General features: G+C 37.7%; 2 protein-coding genes across 5 annotated transcripts; both read left to right on the top strand.

Moving 5' to 3' along the window:
- Positions 1 to 8,069: 8,069 nt before the first annotated feature.
- Positions 8,070 to 11,996, top strand: LOC126793599 (mitotic spindle checkpoint protein BUBR1). The gene is made up of 12 exons (XM_050520163.1): positions 8,070 to 8,226; positions 8,409 to 8,621; positions 8,729 to 8,788; positions 9,449 to 9,593; positions 9,710 to 9,867; positions 9,963 to 10,047; positions 10,137 to 10,203; positions 10,289 to 10,343; positions 10,943 to 11,099; positions 11,211 to 11,296; positions 11,454 to 11,531; positions 11,697 to 11,996. The coding sequence occupies exons 2-12, from the start codon at positions 8,410 to 8,412 to the stop codon at positions 11,758 to 11,760; spliced, it is 1,167 nt and encodes a 388-aa protein (XP_050376120.1). The 5' UTR covers positions 8,070 to 8,226; position 8,409; the 3' UTR covers positions 11,761 to 11,996.
- Positions 11,997 to 13,566: 1,570 nt separating this feature from the next.
- On the top strand, positions 13,567 to 16,538 carry LOC126793603 (splicing factor U2af small subunit B-like). 4 transcript variants are annotated; one of them, XR_007672081.1, is made up of 4 exons: positions 13,567 to 14,481; positions 15,680 to 15,743; positions 15,849 to 16,002; positions 16,107 to 16,538. XR_007672081.1 is itself a non-coding variant. In XM_050520169.1 (2 exons), the coding sequence occupies exon 1, from the start codon at positions 13,679 to 13,681 to the stop codon at positions 14,459 to 14,461; it is 783 nt and encodes a 260-aa protein (XP_050376126.1). In that variant the 5' UTR covers positions 13,567 to 13,678; the 3' UTR covers positions 14,462 to 14,481; positions 16,231 to 16,538. The 4 variants fall into 4 exon arrangements, 2 of the variants coding, with proteins under 2 accessions (XP_050376126.1, XP_050376125.1); XR_007672082.1 differs by lacking the exon at positions 15,680 to 15,743; XM_050520169.1 differs by lacking the exons at positions 15,680 to 15,743; positions 15,849 to 16,002 and having other exon boundaries at positions 16,231 to 16,538.
- The last annotated feature ends 1,394 nt before the right edge of the window (positions 16,539 to 17,932 follow it).

Raw genomic sequence — 17,932 nt, 5'->3', positions numbered from 1 at the left:
CCTGGGAGCTTCACCATTTTCTAGGGCCGCAACTCGGTCCCTTAACCCCTCAAGGTTCTCCACCCGTGTCACCAACCTTTCTAGGTCGACACGGTCCAGCATGGAGGTAATGTCAATCAATCTATCCGGGACTCCCGCAAGTTCACCGAGTTGCTGATCATAAAAATCGAATCGTTGTTGGTTGGTCATTCTTCCCGTCATCGCAAGAGCCTTGAGCCAAGCCGGCTCTGATACCAACTGTCACGGGCCGACTTTGCAAAGCACAAGTAGGACCGTGCGGCACTTGCTAATCGTTGAATGAGAAGCAAGTTAGCCAAATGAATACCTTGCAAGGGACAATGAAACCACACGATATTAATATAGTGCTAGCAACAAGCAAGAACACAATTTATATAATTGTAAGGGACAATCTCATGAACAAGTGAATGATCGAGTAGGCAACAAGAAATGATCTCACGGGGCACAGATGATTGAATAATTCCTCTCTTTATTGATGGTAAGACGTTAAGGGAGGCGCAAGTACATGTGCTTACCTATACTAGTTCCGTAGGCCAACCGTCGCCGCCTAGGAACCCCTCCCTATAATAGCATATTTTGCAAAACTAGACTTGGCAGGGGGAAACATGGAACCTTCCCACCATGAGCCAACTTAATAAAGGAAATTACAGAAAATATAAATTACAATACTGCCACTAGCATGCAAGCAACCGGCCATAGGCATGACTCATGACCTTGGACAAGGTTGCTTGCGGCCTTACAAGTGCGGCCCCTAACACAGAGCCTCCCCCGCATGGCCTTCTCACGAACTCCTAGCCTTTTTGGTTCTATTTTTTTTACGTTGGTAACCGTTTTGGGTATGCCTAGACAACAACAATCCTTGTATTTGGATCTATGGTGTATATGCATGTCAAAATCACTCGTGTATAATGTTTAAGTGTCCCAAAATCCTGAAGTAACATTATGCAGCAGTTCAAGACTACTTTAGTGCACTTGCCAAGCTTTATATTGTGATATTTATATGTCTCGATGTAAGACTACTTGTCTCTATATTCTTATTTATGAATATGTTAAAGAGACGTTGAGTGCATAACTATAAGAACTTAAAGCTATTAATCGATTTAGTTTTTAAACCATTGTGACTACGAAGAGAACAATGCCTTATGGTGTTATGATTCAAGTCGCATGCTTTTATACATTAAGAGAGCAATTGAACCTATGAAATGGTGTTCGTCATAGTAGTTGTCTACGTTGATGAATTCATAACAATACCATATATAAAAATTGGTGAGATGATAAGCTACTTGAAGACAATCCTTGTGCCAACATTATTTATCACCTACAAACTCATTTCAGACTATATCAGTGCACTTGTCGAGCTTTGTTTTGTGATATTTATGTCTTAACATAAGACTACTTGTCTCTATATTCTTGTTTATGAATATGTTCAAGAGACTTTGAGTGCATAGCTTGAAGAACTTATAGCTATTAATGGATTTAGTTTTTAATCCATTGTGACTATGAAGAGAACAATGTCTTATGACATTATGATTCAAGTCACATGATTTTATGCATCAAGAGAACAATTAAACCTATGAATTGGTTTTGCTATTGTAGTTGTCTACGTTGATGAATTAACAACAAAAACCATGAATGAAATTGGTGAGATGATAAGCTACTTGAAGGCAATACTTATGCCAACATGTATCACCTCGAAACTCATTGTGAAAAAGTTCTTATATATCGCTTCTAATGATGGAGCACATCTCAAGAGTCGATATACTGTGAATTATGTTCTTTCATGTTACTATGATTCGGTTTAATAAATCGGTGACTCTCATAGGCTATTATTTTGGGCAAAGATGTTATAGGGATCAATATAATTCCTCCAAAGTAATGGAGACGTAATCTATGCGTTAGCCAGTGCATATGCCTCCTCTATGATCATTCATTGACTGTGCTCATTCTCCAAGCCTATTCTTTAGCATAGTTTAAGAGTGGCATACACCCTCCTACGCTAAAGAGAATGAGACATAAGATGGAAGCTGAAATTGGCTTATCATGATTCACTTTGAGGCTAAAATATCTTATGGTGATACATATATCATGGTTAAACTCAAACATAACACTTAGATGTTATAGAGCACCCAAAATAATGACAAAAGTCGAAAAAGCCTAAAATTTCAAGATTGCGTACTTGTCATTGTGAGGACTGGTTCACCTATATTTAGGTAGAATATTGAGGTGCTACTTACGGGCACTGATTCCTAACATCCAAGGCTACCTACTCACAAAATGTGAGCCAATTTGGAGACATAGAACGTAGTAAACCGCTCGACACAAGTGGTCACTGACCTCTGGCGGGTATTCCGGCTGGTTCAGTGATTTTCCAACCGGTTTCGATAGTGATATCAGTGGCATTGAATTTCTAATACCCATATTTACTGGCTCCTAAAATTTCATAGCATTCGGGGTTCCGAAAGTTAGCGAACCATTCAAGGAAGTGTAAAACAAAGGTTCGATATTGGTCATTGATGTGCGTAGGCTTTCCAACGAACCAACAATTCGAACCATAAGCTATGGCTTGTAGTATGTCTTGTTTTACGGTATCATCTATACCACCATCATTGACGTTACGGTTGTAACGATTCACATGTTTGTGTTTCAAGTCTAACAATATGCATGTTAGTTAACGGATTATATTAACAGTTTATCGTCCACATATTTTATATGCCAAATTGCACCTCCATAAGCACATAATGATGAGTTATTTGATGTTAAATTTTGTCTTTGAATATGATGTGAACTTCCAGCTATTTCTGCTTATATAAATATCTTAACAACAATCTCGTTTAGTCACTTTTGATGAGCCAGTCTCCCCGTCATTAGGGGGAGAGAAGAACGAGTTTGTTCAAGTTCAACGACTTGGTTTTGTCATGGTTTGTCTCACTGTGCCTAATCATGTTACTAATAGTCCTTCAAATGGAAGTGATGATATTAGAGATACATGCTACAACTATACCTGTAAGGATTGATGTCTGACAGATAGACATGTAGTCACTCTTTATTGGTGACATGGTGACTCTACAAATATGTTAGATGGTGTCAGTAGGCCGTGGTTCAATAATGCTTGTTGATTGCGAGTTATGGCACAACTTGATCTATGATCAATGATACCCACTCGTCTGTTTTCTTGGATGATGGTTATCATTGGGAGACACCTCAATGTCAATACTAATCCAAATAAGAGATCTCGAAGATTGACGATGTTGAATTAGTTTGATGTCGAACCATACATAATCTATTGAAGAAAAATTCTAAGATTGTAGATTGGCCTACATGAAAAGTGCTATCCGGCATGAATTGATGGTGATGATCGACCCATGTCGCCGCCACAACCTCTTTGAAAGTCGTAGGATCCAGTTTTAACAAAGAGATAAGTCATTGGTCAGCTAATGCCAACATTGCACATGTAAATCCTATCGGTTATACCTTTATTAGGCGTAGTGAGAAAGAAAAGAGTTTAGACTCACCTTAAGGCGCAAACTCTCTGACAAAACGCACTGGAATCAAATATGAGACGGGTTGTCATTATAATACCTTGTCAGTTAGGTAGTTTCCAAAACAACTAAATTTGAAACTTGTGGTTACATATCATCTCTATTGAGACTAAGTTAAGAGATGTAGATAAAGATTCCAAATTGATTAGTTTTAACCTAATTCAAGTGCCTCTAAACCACATAGCGCAATAACTTGATTAAGGTAGGGATATTAAAATGAAGTGTGATGGACTCTTGATGAACTAAGAGCCAAATGCTGCAATTCTGAAGTCCCATACTTAAAACTCAAGGCTCACCACCTTGGTCATCCAATCAAGTCTATTAGACTGGATAAGTAGGAGAATTCACTTCGAAGACTTTTTATTGCATGGCAGGATATATGTTGAACATCCTGTAATCCCATGTTTATTATGAAGAATGGATGAGTAGGAGCGATAATTAAACGATTAGAGCTTATAGCTAGGGCCCTCGTTACGCATAAGTAATTTATCCATAACTGTCTGGGGATATGTAATATTGCATGCAAATGTACTTAGAATGAAATGATCTTGAGAATACTAGGTCTCGAAAGTGATGACCGTTATTGATGATGTTATTCATCAGTTAGCTAAAGGCAGTAAGGACATTAAACTAATGTCTATAAGTATTCCATGAATCAGTTGAATTCAGGAGAAGATATGTTTCCCCCGTATGAGCAACGATAAGTCTTAAGAGATGAAACTCTCCATTTAAGTACGATATGTGTATGCATGCACTTGTTGTATTATACTTGACTCAATATTTCATTCGGTTTAAACTTGTAAGGCCAAGATGATGGCTGAATGCGCCCACACATATTTCAATGTTTGATCATAGCACGCTACGACATTAAATCCTATATCCCAACATAAAAGACACTAAAATGAAGTTATTTCAGAATCTGCCCATATTCGTAGGTCAACTTCCACGTGACCTATAGGGCAACTCGATTGTTACAAAATGGTGCATTGAGTACCACTGGAATGATATATGTGTCTACTTTCCAGGAACATTAATCATTTGACCATATCTATTCTATTGGGTGAGTTATAACTGTTTTAGTAAACTTGGACGGATCTGTTTGGAACCTGCAACTGAGTTAATTTCGACAGAGCTTTGTGATTAGCTCAGAATGGACTAGGTTGTGAACCATATATCAATGGAAAGCCACGGGTGTGTACTTTCCATAACTGTTTACGGTTCATCCATACTTATTTTATTGAAGAAGTTATGACTGTTTAAGTGCCTGAAGGTCATCCCACGCGTGAATCTGTTTTTCATTGCAAACTTTAATTTTGAGTTGTTATGCAATTCTATTTCTTTTGATCCATGTACATATAAGTATACATTTTTGATTTAATAATTTGGCGAGATTTGATATTCAAATCATTGACTCATTGCTATTTTTGAAGAATGTGAAGAGCTTTCGTATAAGCTAATTTATTTAAACTTTGAGATTGACTTACCGATCAGGGGGAGTTATTTTGCACACTTCAGGGGGAGTCTATACCACATGTTATCTTCAATTGTAGTTGGTGCATTGTGCTTTTTTTCCATTCGACCAAGATTTTATTTTACCCAAGAGGTTTTTGTTTTGCTTGGCAAAGTTTTTACCGAGGCAACGGTTATGCACCATGACACATTAGGATCGCCATACAAGGGGGAGTGTTGTAGGAGAATTACTCTCCGTAATCTTCTAGTGTATATAGTCATAATTAGTATATGCTAGTCTAGATAAGGAAATATATATAATCACTGAATCTACGGGATACTCAATGTAATGCATATATAAATGCCTCTATTATCAATGAATAAAGATGTTGTTTCTCCCTATTTTGATGCGTATTACATTATTCTGTAACACTTTTATTACATATAGAGGTTAAAAACTAGGAGTTCTTTTCAATTCTTGAGCACAAAAGTATGTTACTATGAGCTAGCTATTTATAATATAAACATTATACTTTAGTAATTTTACCTTTTCTTGTTGTGTTGTGCAATGTACAGATTATAGTTGTACTTTCTCCAATTTTCGCAAGAGCGAGAACAAAGGAGGGTGTATCGACGATCATTGAGTCACTAACCTGTTTTTTGTTTTTCTTATGTCATATTATTTTGAATACAATATTTTGTATTGTCTTTTGAAGAATATCAGCAAAACAGTATCTATGTTGATGTATTATTATTATTATTATTATTATTAGAACAAAATACTAGTCACTCCTCTAATTTTTAGTAACTCGATAGTTTACTCCTTCAAGTTTCAATTTCGACTGATCACTCCTTATACTTTTCAAATTCGAGCAATCTGGTCATTCTGTCATTTTTTCATCCAATTTGAGTGTTAAGTTGTTTTTTTGGGCAAACATAAATTGGATGGACTTAACACCCAAATTGGATGGAAAGATGACAGAATGACCAGATTGCTCGAATTTGAAAAATATAAAGAGTGATAAGTTTAAATTGAAACTTGAAGGAGTAAACTGTCGAATTTGTAAAACTGTGAGGAGTGACCAGTATTTTATCCTTATTATTATTATTATTTTTATTATTATTTGAAACTATTATTCATTTATGAGTTATTTATTCATCTTACAAACCAAATTAGTAGTCTTAAATGCAACATTTTGACTATGTACATGTAATTTTAATTTTGAGGATAAGGGAACAGTGTCGCCATCATTGGAGTGAGCAATCGAACCCTACGGTTTCGAGGTAGACGCCGGCGTTCCATTAGCAGTTGAACGACAGTCATGTTGGGTTTGAACAAAGCACAACAGATCGGCGGTGATGAGATCTCGAGTGAGTAGTTTAGTGGACTTTGGTTTTTTATCAAAACCCAGCCAAGAGTTTACATCAGCGAGAATCCGATTCTGATTGGTGAAGGATAAGCAACGGTAGAGCTTGGGTCACGCCTCTTTGGGTTTCCACAACTCGGGAGTTGCGGCTGATCAACGACATAAGGAGACGACGTTACAAGTCTCCAAGTTGTGGTCTCAAGCTTGTCGCCAGATCTAATGGGGTTGTAGAGTTGGAAGATGGGTGCCCATAGTAACTAAGTATGGGCCCTTTGTTGGGCTTGGGTTTCAAGTAGAGAAAACTAGGGGTGGGCACGAAACGAGATGAGACGGGATGAAGGTAATCCCGCGTCAATCCCACTCATTAAATTTGGTATGGGATCAGGACGAGATTCGTATTTTAAAGTTCGTCCCACCCGGGATCAATCCCATCGAGATTGGGCTTATCCCACATTCCCAGACTTTAAATAATAAATACTTAATTTACCACAAATAAAATTTTAGTACGAATTATTGTAATAGAAGAAACATATAGATTGTTCAAAATATATTTCACCATCTACTTCGATACCATGAGTTTAATTATTATAAAATTAAATTAATCATTTAAATTATAGCGTTATAGATATTGTACATGACAATTTTAGTGTTATCATACATGGGAAACATATATAATTATATATTGTATATAAGATTAGATATGTTCTAATTGCTAAGTTCATATAAATTTACAATATACGAATCGTATTTATTTATATCATATAACTCGAACTATATATTAATGATAAATTAACCGGCACTTGTTTATCTTTAGAAAATGAACCAAGGTCCAAGATGCATTCTTTGAAGTTAGTCATTTCCTTATCAAATGCATCTAAGGTGATCTCATAAATTATAAATGTATGGTGATGATAAAATATTTGATGGTTGAAATTCAAATGAAATTTAAAGTGGGACGGGACGGAGTGAGATACAATTTATTCGTCCCACATCCCATTCCACTGTAATAAAACAGGACGGGATCGGGAAGAGACTAACATTTTTAAACTTCCATCCCGTCTTGTCCTGGTAAATTTCAGGACAGAATCAGGATGAGATCGGGATTCAAGTAATTTATCCCCACCTCTAGAGAAAACTATACAAATTATGGGCTCTAACCCTACAGGGGAGGAGTTCTTGCTATTTTAATTTTGTTGTTTTCTTCTCCGAGTCTGATACGGAGTAGGGTAGTCTCTATGTTTTTTAGGGTGCTTCTGTATTGTTTGTGTCACAATTGTGTGTTTTCGACGAGGTAAGGATATAGATGTAATGTGTCTTAGGAAATGAGATTGTTCTAGCTTTTATTAGACTCTCCTTACAGTGAGCTGAATTGGTTTGTAATGAGTTAGACTCTCATTTTTATGGTGAGCTGAATTGGTTGTTCAGCCCCCATTTCTTATTCAAGGTATTGTATAGTCTCTTGCCTTATGCCGACAAATTTTATTGAATGAACTTTACTTATTAAAAAAAAAGTAGTCTCAAATGCAACAATTTTCAGTTCATAAAAACTTACCTTTAAGTAATAGTATTCTCTTAATTACAATTTAATATTCTTTGAGAGGACCATACGAGTGTGCTCTACTTGTAGATCTCGGGGGTAGCCGTTTTATTTCAAACTTCACATAAAGCTAAAATAGGAAACAACAAAACTTGCACAAAACTTTCTTCAATAGAGCACCACCGCCATTCTCATCTCACATTCCTCTTTCCTACATTTTCTATCTTCAAATCTCTTCACCACCGAAGATTCCTCTCACTTATCCCTCCGATCTTCTTCAATCTCCGTTGAATTGCACTATTGCCGGTATCTGCAGGTAAGCTTCAAATCTCACCAAAGTTTCCCCCTTTTTCGTTATTTTTGAAACCTCTGAACACCAAACATGAAGATATTGATGATCATATAGTTCCTTGTTCTGGGCATTCTCCAAATTTAATGGGTTTTCGATTTCTCCTCAGATTCAATTGTAAAGTTTGAATTTTTTGATATTTGATTCAGTATGGCGGACAGTGGAATAGAAATAGAGAGAATAGAGGTGTTGGATCCTGAATCCGAGTTCCTGGCGTCGAATCAAGAGACGGGGAACGAGTGGGAGCTGTTTAAGGAGAACGTCAGGCCATTGAAGAGAGGCCGTAAAGTTGAAATCTTGAACGACGCTCTCAAAGCTCAGACTGACAATCAACACAAGAAGTCCCTCTTTGAACAACGAAGGTCTTCTTCTTCGCTATACTTTGTATTCATTCGCTTCGTTGTTTTTGATTCACATGTATGCCCCATTTTTGCTTTGATTTTGATTTGTTTTTGTTTTCAATGTTAAGGCGGTTGATTCAAGCTATTGATGAGTATGAAGGAGATGACCCTCTGCAACCATGGCTCAAGTGAGTAACGACTACTCTCAGTTTTCGATGTTTACATTTCATCTTTATCATTGGGTCTTGTCCTTACGGTTCATTAGGAAGATTGATTTGAGATTTAGGATTCTTTTACTATTAAGTTACATAGCTGAATTCCTTAACTAAACTATTGCATTTCATTTAAACCTGGATCTGAATAAGAGGGAAATAGAGGAGAGCAGGGAGTTGCAATTCATTTGTGGACTTATTCAAATGCATTGCAAATTAGTTAATATAGTACTGACTACTGATGGGATCATAATCCTCTCTCATATCACATATAACTGGTTCTATTTCCATCTTTTTTCATTGTATCAGTGTAAATTTGAAGTCTTTTTTTCATCCTTTCCAATTGTGTAGGGTTCATTCGAAGGGATTGTGTAGGGTTCATTCGAAGGGATTGATTTGAAATCTTGGTTTTCGTTTTATAATCTGCAGTTAAATTGCTTGTTAGAACTTTTGCAGTCAACGATCCATTGGGTATCGTCTGTAGACCCACTTTAAATGTGCTGCATTAGCTATATGAATCATATTTATTTACTTTGTTATTTAGTTTTTTTTTCTCTTTCAGACCAATATCAAATTCTTGTTTGAAATAATTTCATCCAAATGGAACCTTATGTTTGTCTTCCTATGTTGCGATAGGTGCATCAAGTGGGTTCAAGAAGCATTTCCCCCTGGTGGAGATTTCTCGGGATTAGTTGTTATATATGAGCAATGTGTGCGTACATTTTGGCATTCAGACCGCTACAAGGATGATCTCCGTTATCTCAAAATCTGGTTGGAATATGTGGGTTCTATTACTTTCCATTAAATTAAATCTACCATTATTTGTTCTGGCTCTGGCCTTATAGGTGATTTCATATTCTTAATCTAATGTAGTCTGGTGAATGAAATTGTTCGCAGGCTGAAAATTGTGCGGATGCTGAAGTGATATTTAAATTTCTAGAAGCAAATGAAATTGGAAAGACACATTCTCAGTTTTACATAGCGTATGCTTTGCTCATGGAATCCAAGAACAAAGTGAAAGCTGCAAATGAACTATTGAATATTGGGATATCAAGGTCTTCATATGTTTTTTTTTTTAATTCAACATTGCATTTCCTCCATTTCTTAATCATGACGTACATGCATTAAGCCATCAGTATTCTGTTCATAGGAATGTTCAGCCCATAGAAAAGCTGAATGATGCATTTCGGAAGTTTATTGCACGCTCAATGAGAAAACCACCAAAAGCACCAGAGGTATGCTACCTTTATATTTGTTGTGCTAGATGTATTCTAGTTCTGGTATTCTACAAGACATTTATGAGTCAAACGTTTTGGACGGTCAGGAGGAATCAGCAGAGAAATGCTTACCCACTCGAAGCTTTGGAACTGTTCTTGCCAAGGGAGAAAACTGTTAGTTACTTTCTGGATTATGATATTCCTTCAGATGTAAATGAAACTGTTGTCCTGCATTACTCAAATCTTAGAGATGTTGCAGGTACGCTGGCAAGTGATAGCTCTGGTTTGTTGAAGAAGAACATGAAGCTAGATAGGTACATACTTCTATATATTAGTTGGTTATTCCAAGTAATTTTACTTCTCCTGAACTATTATGAACCTTGTAAACTTATAACCTTTCACTAAAAACTAAATAAGTTCACTGTCCATTATCAGTTCAATCACACCTATTTTATATGTTAATTTGGAACGAAGGTTTGAAGGGCTTTGTTAATGATTATTATTATATTTTGTAAAAGTAGAAACTGATTGCTATGCAAAAATTTATTTTGTTTGGATTCTGAATTATGAAACACCCAGTGAAAGTGATTTTCAACACATTGTGATGCCATTACATCACAGGACTCATGTTCATGAATAAAGATCACTCTGAAAGTGTCTTAGTTTTGCTGTGTGTTGAATACATATTATGGTGTCTGAAGCCCCTCTAGCATGTGTAATTTTAATTTCATCTCTTTATGTAAACTTCACTTTGCCTGTATCTGTTTGTATTATAAATCATCTGTATGTATTTATACAATATTCTTCCCTTCAGTTTGATTTGCTCGTTCAATGTGCATATACTTGTGTTACATGTGACCATATTTTTTTTCAATGATCTATGGTTTATTTTTATGTTTTACTGGTTTTTTAGGGATCGTGTTCCTCTTAGCATTTATAAAGAAGATTCAAATTTCGCTGACCAATCAGAAGTGCCAAAGAGAGAACTGAATTCTTGGCACAATCTTGGACCTAGAGCAGAGAGAAATAAAGAAAATACTGCAATCCCTTCCAAGTGGACATCATACAAGGTTCCTGTGCTCTCCTGCTCCAATATATATTTTTATGCAGAATTTTCTAGTTTGATGTTATTGCGGTGCCTTCTCAAACTCCTTACTCCTAACTGGGTTCAATTATTTCAGATTCGACAAAAACCTGTACCTCGAGTCGGAGGAGCAACTGCTACTAGTGCACCCATTGAGATTTTCGTTGATGAAGAATGTGCATCGTGAGTTATAGGACATGTTCACTCAGCTTGGTGCATTCAATTACTGCATTTTAGTTACCGATCTTGACTTCTGCAGTAGTTGTAAGGGATGAGATTCTGTTGTATCAATTTCTTTTGATCAATCATTATTTATGTGACTGGTTCAAATTTTCTGCAGAACACATAAAATGAATGCCGAGGTTGCAAAGTCATCGACGGTGCAGCCTAGACAGGGTGAAGAGCAAGAGCTGAAGAAGTAAGCCCTAGTTTGATGAGACCTTAAGTTTTAAGTTGGTTATATATTTTTGTTGCAGCCACTAATAACAAATGTTATTTATAGTTGTTTATTGTTGGTTTTAAGTTGGTTTATATGTTTGTTTCAGCCACTATAACAAGTATCATCCATTGTTGTTTTGCGCAGAGAAACAGAATTGTTGAGACGGGAACCATTACGCAATTTCCCTCTAAGTAGTCTTCCCAGGTGATGGTGATGAAGGCAAAAGTTGTACGCGTATTGTTGTACTGTACGGTGTATTGGCGGATCAACTTTATATCTCTAAAGTCTGATCCAGCTTTATCAATTCTTTTTAATGTTCATGTTGGATTTGTTTAGTTTCACATGAATTTCTCAAGGTTTATAAATTCATGGCGAACACTAATTGGATGAGAAACGATAACTGATTGTATTGCTGGTGTGATTAATGGAATTCAATTTTTCTGATATGCGCCTTGATTGTGCTTGAAGTCAAGTTCCAAGTATGATGAGTCACTACTAGGTAAACTAGTCGTTATAGTAATTCTCATCCCACCTTTAATTACTACTTGTCACTACATGGAATCAGGGTGTTTTTTGTTATAATGAGGAGAAAGGGAGGATCTGAACTCTGGCTGTCCTAGATGCCCTTCTCTGTTAGTGTATCACCTAATAGGAGGGCAGCTTCTCTGAAATGTGGGTTTCAATTCATCCTTCTGAGTTCTGATGGGTTTTATTTTTTCCAATTCATTGCTACACAACTCTTTATCCACAGCAACAAATTGTCTTTAGGAAATCCGGATCGTGTCAGCATCTTATATATTTTTCCTATCCTTCTCTGCCTTGCACATAATGCTTGATACCCGAGTTTTGTGGCTCAAGCAAGTAGTGATGAACCACAAAATGGAGGTCTTTGTTACATAGGGATGGGAGGATGGTGCAAAAGCTGAAAGGATATGATCGAATTGTAGGGGCAAATGAGAATCCAACTGGACTAGTTTTGAGTAATACAGTATATGTTAATTTCAGGCGGTGGATCTGATAAAATTACAACAGTATTGACTATTTGAATGCAAAATTACTTATCAAGCTTTGAGCAAAAACACAATTATTTGATCACTTATACCTTATGAGTACATGCATATCATGTGAAAAAAATGGTCTTATACTACATGCTTATAATTTAATCAAATGTCATTTAATTGCTGAAATCAGTGAAGTTGAAGATGATGCTGTATCAATATATTAGGTTCCATCGCATATGAAAGATTTGGTTACTAAGATCCGCTAAATAAAGATGGTATTGTTAAGGTGAATTGTCTTGATGTAATATACTCTAGGTAAAAGTACTTCTGAGTTCGCGATCATGTTACGCTGAGTTTGATGATTTCTGTCGGAAGAAAACCATTAGGAAGTTTATTGCAATTACACGATTTTGGTTGTCTCACAATCAGTGATTGTACTATGAATTGTAAAATAGAAATAGAAATACATGTTTTTTGTTGCTTAGTCAAAATTATCGGGACACATTTCCTAGATAGCAGCTGAAATGTGGGTTTCAATTAGTAAAGATCTCCATCTTTAATCATGAATTTTATCTCTCTCCCAGTTTCGCTTACTCTACCAAACTTCCTGGTCGCTTACTCAACCAAAGTTTTTCTTGATAGGAATTATTCTCCTTGACATCGCATTACATATTATGTTACAGCTTACAACCATACCTTATAGCCATAGCGTGACTCACTCTTAATTATATCCTATTGTCACAACATGCTTCTTCAGTAACCACCATTGTCAACATAAATATATTTTGATGTGAAAAATGTCCCTTCTATATTTGTGACACTCTTTTGCAGTCTTGCTTTCCAAACCAGCATCAGACTATCAAGGTGGGGAGACTGGAAATGCATCAAAACTACGTCGTTCCATGATCTGGACTAAGAAAGTCACACGTGTACGGCCACGATATTATTAAGTCCCTGGTCGTTAAATTTGGATCACACGAGGGAGGCCTTTGTAAGTTGGACGAATCATCTAATCCACCACCGGCCACCGGCCACAGGGTTTTTGGCTTTTTCCGCTCTCTACAACTACAACAGAATAGAACCTTCCGGAATTGAAAAGGACCGAAGAAGAGGGCGGCGGCAGCAATGGCGGAGCACTTGGCTTCGATATTCGGAACCGAAAAGGACCGCGTGAACTGCCCCTTCTACTTCAAGATCGGCGCGTGCCGCCACGGCGACCGCTGCTCCCGCCTCCACAACCGCCCCACCATCAGCCCCACCCTCCTCCTCTCCAACATGTACCAGCGCCCCGACATGATCACCCCCGGCGTCGACCCCCGCAAGATCCAGGACCACTTCGAGGACTTCTACGAGGACATCTTCGAGGAGCTCGACAAGTTCGGCGAGATCGAGAGCCTCAACGTCTGCGACAATCTCGCCGACCACATGATCGGCAACGTCTACGTCCTGTTCAAGGAGGAGGACCAGGCCGCGGCTGCGCTCCACGCGCTCCAGGGCAGGTTCTACAACGGCCGCCCGATTATCGCCGACTTCTCCCCCGTCACGGACTTTCGGGAGGCCACGTGTCGCCAGTTTGAGGAGAACAGCTGTAACCGAGGCGGTTATTGCAATTTTATGCATGTGAAACAGATTGGGAGGGAGCTGAGGAGGAAGCTGTACGGGAGGTACCGCGGCTTTCGGGCTAGCCGGAGCCGGAGCCGGAGCCGGAGTTTGAGCCCGGTGCGGCACCAGAGGGAGAGGGAGAGGGAGAGAGATCATAGAGGGAATGGGAGGAGAAGCAGGGACAGGAGGAGACGTAGCAGAACCAGGAGCAGGAGCAGGAGCCCGGTAGCGGCGGCGAGGGAAGGGAGCGAGGAGCGGCGAGCAAGAATTGAGCAGTGGAATCGAGAGAGGGAGGAGAAGCGGTGATTGTTTGGCACTGGGATTTGGTAATGTTTCTGTATCTGTGTCTTCACTTCAAACTTTTTGATGTACTAGTAGTGTGAGATGAGCTGCTTTCTTGGCTTGCAGTATTGATTAGAGTCGTAACGTAAGGATTTTGGCTATAACAGTACTAGACTTTTCATTTTTGGTTCTGTTTGTGATGCTCTAGTAGTTTTCGTCGAGAAAACACTATTCTACTTCTTGTATCTTCTCTGTGCGTGTATTCTGCTTCTTTATATAAGCTCGTCTAAAAGACTTGATATTCTCAGCCTTGTTGTGCATGAGTTAGAATAAGTTAGTGATTGGTTTAAGGATTAGCAGGATTATGTACATGTGTAAACTTAATGTCCTATTGTCGGTCTTGACGCTTTCATTCTCAATGGTTGATGAATGCTTGACTACTCAATTTAATTAGACTTTGCAGTAGACAACTGCCTTTTTAAATATGTTGTTCTTGTACTCTCTTTGTTTCATGATTCTTCAATCTTCATTGAAAAGAAAATTACCTTTTAATGTAATAGCTTATATTGTTTCATTCCTCCGGGGTCTCTTTGCATTTCATAATTTACCTTTGTGAGGAAGAGTTCCTCTTTTTTTTTTTTAATATATTAGTATCTCTTGTTAGACAAGCTCACAAACTTGTTTCAAAGTTTAGAGATGAAGCATGAGTCTTTTTAAGCCCTTGAACTGATAGATTTTTAAATTCAAATTGCAAGAATTATAGTTAAATTGGCCATTATGTATTCTTTGACAGTTTGTTGTATGGATATATAGTGGCCTAGGTAACACACAAACACACTACATTTTACCTGTTTTATATGGCGATTAATTGTGCTTGGGTATCCACTCATTCAGTAACAAAACCATTGTCTGCTGTACTTATGGTTGTCATGTGTGTTCAGTTGTTACTGTTTTCGACCTGTGTGATGCTTGTTGCTTAAGGTGCTATCTATGCTTGTGTTTAGCTTTATAGCATACCCATTTAAAGAGAATTTTAAAATATATGAGTTTTATGCATTGCCATTAGATGTGAGAAGTCAGGACTGTCTTACTAAAATCTTCAGCACAAAAATATGGTTTTTTAAAAAAGAAGAGAAGACATTAATAAATTTGATCTTTTATAAAGTAATAGTTTCTATCCGAGTTTGAAATATTCATCTGGTGAAGCTGATCACAATTTGGTTTCCTTTGTTGTCTTTACAGCTTTTAGTGGCCTGTAAAGCTCATGTCGTGGACTTTAGTTTTGATGACTTCCACTGCTAATGCAGTATGTTTATCACACGGCTAGCTCGACCCTGTGTTCTTCTTGTTCTTTTTTTCTGCCTTCCTTTCTCTTTTACCGCTTCTAATAATACAGGATGTTTCCATCTAGGTGATAACATATGCAGTTTATGCTGGGTGTTTTTCTACAGTCTACACAACATATCGACATCCATAATAATAGAATATCCTATGCTGGATCTGTATTAGATTCTCAGCACACCATATCACCAGATGATTTTGTATCAAATGCTCACCAGTGATAGGTCAGCATTTGCTTACTTCTTTATCAGACCGGCGATTACCATTTTTATATCATGTTTGACTGGCCTGAATTTTCTCATTTTTATGATGTCACATCATTGTGTAGGTATCCAGGGGACCTAGAAGTTTTGTCAAGCTTATGGGTTTTCTCTTCCTAATTTTATCAAGTGCAAGTTCTTGCGTTCTTTTCCTTCTCTTTTACTAATATTATTGCCCGTGTATGGATTTAGGGTTAGCTGAACAAGAAAACAGGTCAGAAACAGACTAGCTATGGTGTAGGCTGTCTTTAGGTCCTCCTTTGGTTTGATTGGTACTAGGTAATTTCTTCTGTGGGTATAGATCATCACTCCAGTCGCAAAAGGTGCTCTACAAATGTAATGCAGTTAGATTATATTTTTCTAGCACGCAAGTCACTTGTGACATGTCTTGGATCGTGTTTACATTGAAATGGTTTCTGGTAGCAATGAGGTGGTATGAATGTAATGATGATGCTAAACTATAATTTGTAGTAGTGACCTCTTCGTCCAGCCTCACTTATATCCCCTTAGGGCCACGTTTGTTTCCTGGGTTTGGATTGGATTGGACTACCTTACACACAAAAATAAGCCGAAACCCACGTTTGGTGAAAACACGGAATTTCATTTAATGAGCTTACGCAGTCCCCGCGTCCCCCATATTTCGGCTTACGGAGCGGCCCCAAAATTAGGGGGACTCGATAAGCTTTCACTGCAGAAGAAAAACGTAGGGTTCCAGAAGACTTCGTCTCACTCTCACGCCTCTCTCACTCAGCTCTGGTGCTTTCTCACTCATTGACTCTCTCACACACCCCTATTCCAGGTTCTACCTCTCTCTCTCTCTCTCCCTCTCGTCTTCACCCTTGCTCTATCTTGATTTCTTTTCTCGATCTGGTATGGGTTAAAATAGATTGATTTACTTGACTATTGTTTATGGGTTGTGTTTATTTGATTGATTGATGAATGATTCTTGGTCGTCTTCTTGATCGGGGTTGCTTGATCTGATTTCAATTATATATGTATGAATAAAATGGAGTTCTCTTAATAAGCTAGGCTGTATCAAGCCGAAATTAGAGGACTCTTCTGTTTATGGGGGGTGCATAATGAACACATGTTTGATTGGAATATTCTTGGCAGTCACTGATAAACACTCAATCAAGACTAGTAGTTGCATCCTCTGAAAATGATTCCTCCAGTGACACCGTACTTGGCTTGGATGCAATTTGCATTGAGGTCCCAACTGATGATGTTCGTGTTGGAGATTCTGTGTTAGTATTGCCAGGAGAAACTATACCCGTGGATGTAAGCATTTAAATCACTTCTCCAATCCGATAGACTTCACCCATTAAAGTTTGAGCAAAAACCAGAAAAATTCTGCTGAAATGGTGTAAATCCTTAGATGTCTTAATTAATACTCTTTTGTCTTTGATTTAGACCAAAGGCTCCTACTGGTGTACTGTGATACTTATATTTTGTGGTGAATTTTGTTGAAAATAAACTGCTTCCACAGGGGAGAGTTCTGGCTGGAAGAAGTGTTGTGGATGAGTCCATGCTCACAGGAGAATCGCTTCCTGTATTTAAGGAAAAAGAACTTACTGTCTCCAGCTGGAACAATAAATTGGGTATGATGAGGGTGATATGTTGTCTCATATAGCTTTTTTTTAGTATTTTTTTTGTTTTAAGTCTGAGAGTTTTCTGAGTCATCTATCACCTTTAGATCTTGGACCGAGTTCCATATTATCATGGTCAACAATGAATATTGTGATCAGATTAAGAGCTCTAGCAAATTCTTCCTCCCTATAGTTTATATTGTTTTTTTCTTCTTTACCTGATAAAGAAAGAAGAAGACTTTATTTTGAAAAGAAGCTAATTTTATTGGATTTATAGTCTCTGCATAGTAAAGTAAGAAGGGAGTTGT

Source organism: Argentina anserina, chromosome 5 (assembly GCF_933775445.1).
Source record: "Argentina anserina chromosome 5, drPotAnse1.1, whole genome shotgun sequence".
In the NCBI taxonomy this organism is placed as follows: Eukaryota; Viridiplantae; Streptophyta; class Magnoliopsida; order Rosales; family Rosaceae; genus Argentina; species Argentina anserina.
The sequence above is the reverse complement of the archived record's forward strand: the minus strand, read 5'-3'. Positions and strand labels throughout refer to the sequence as shown.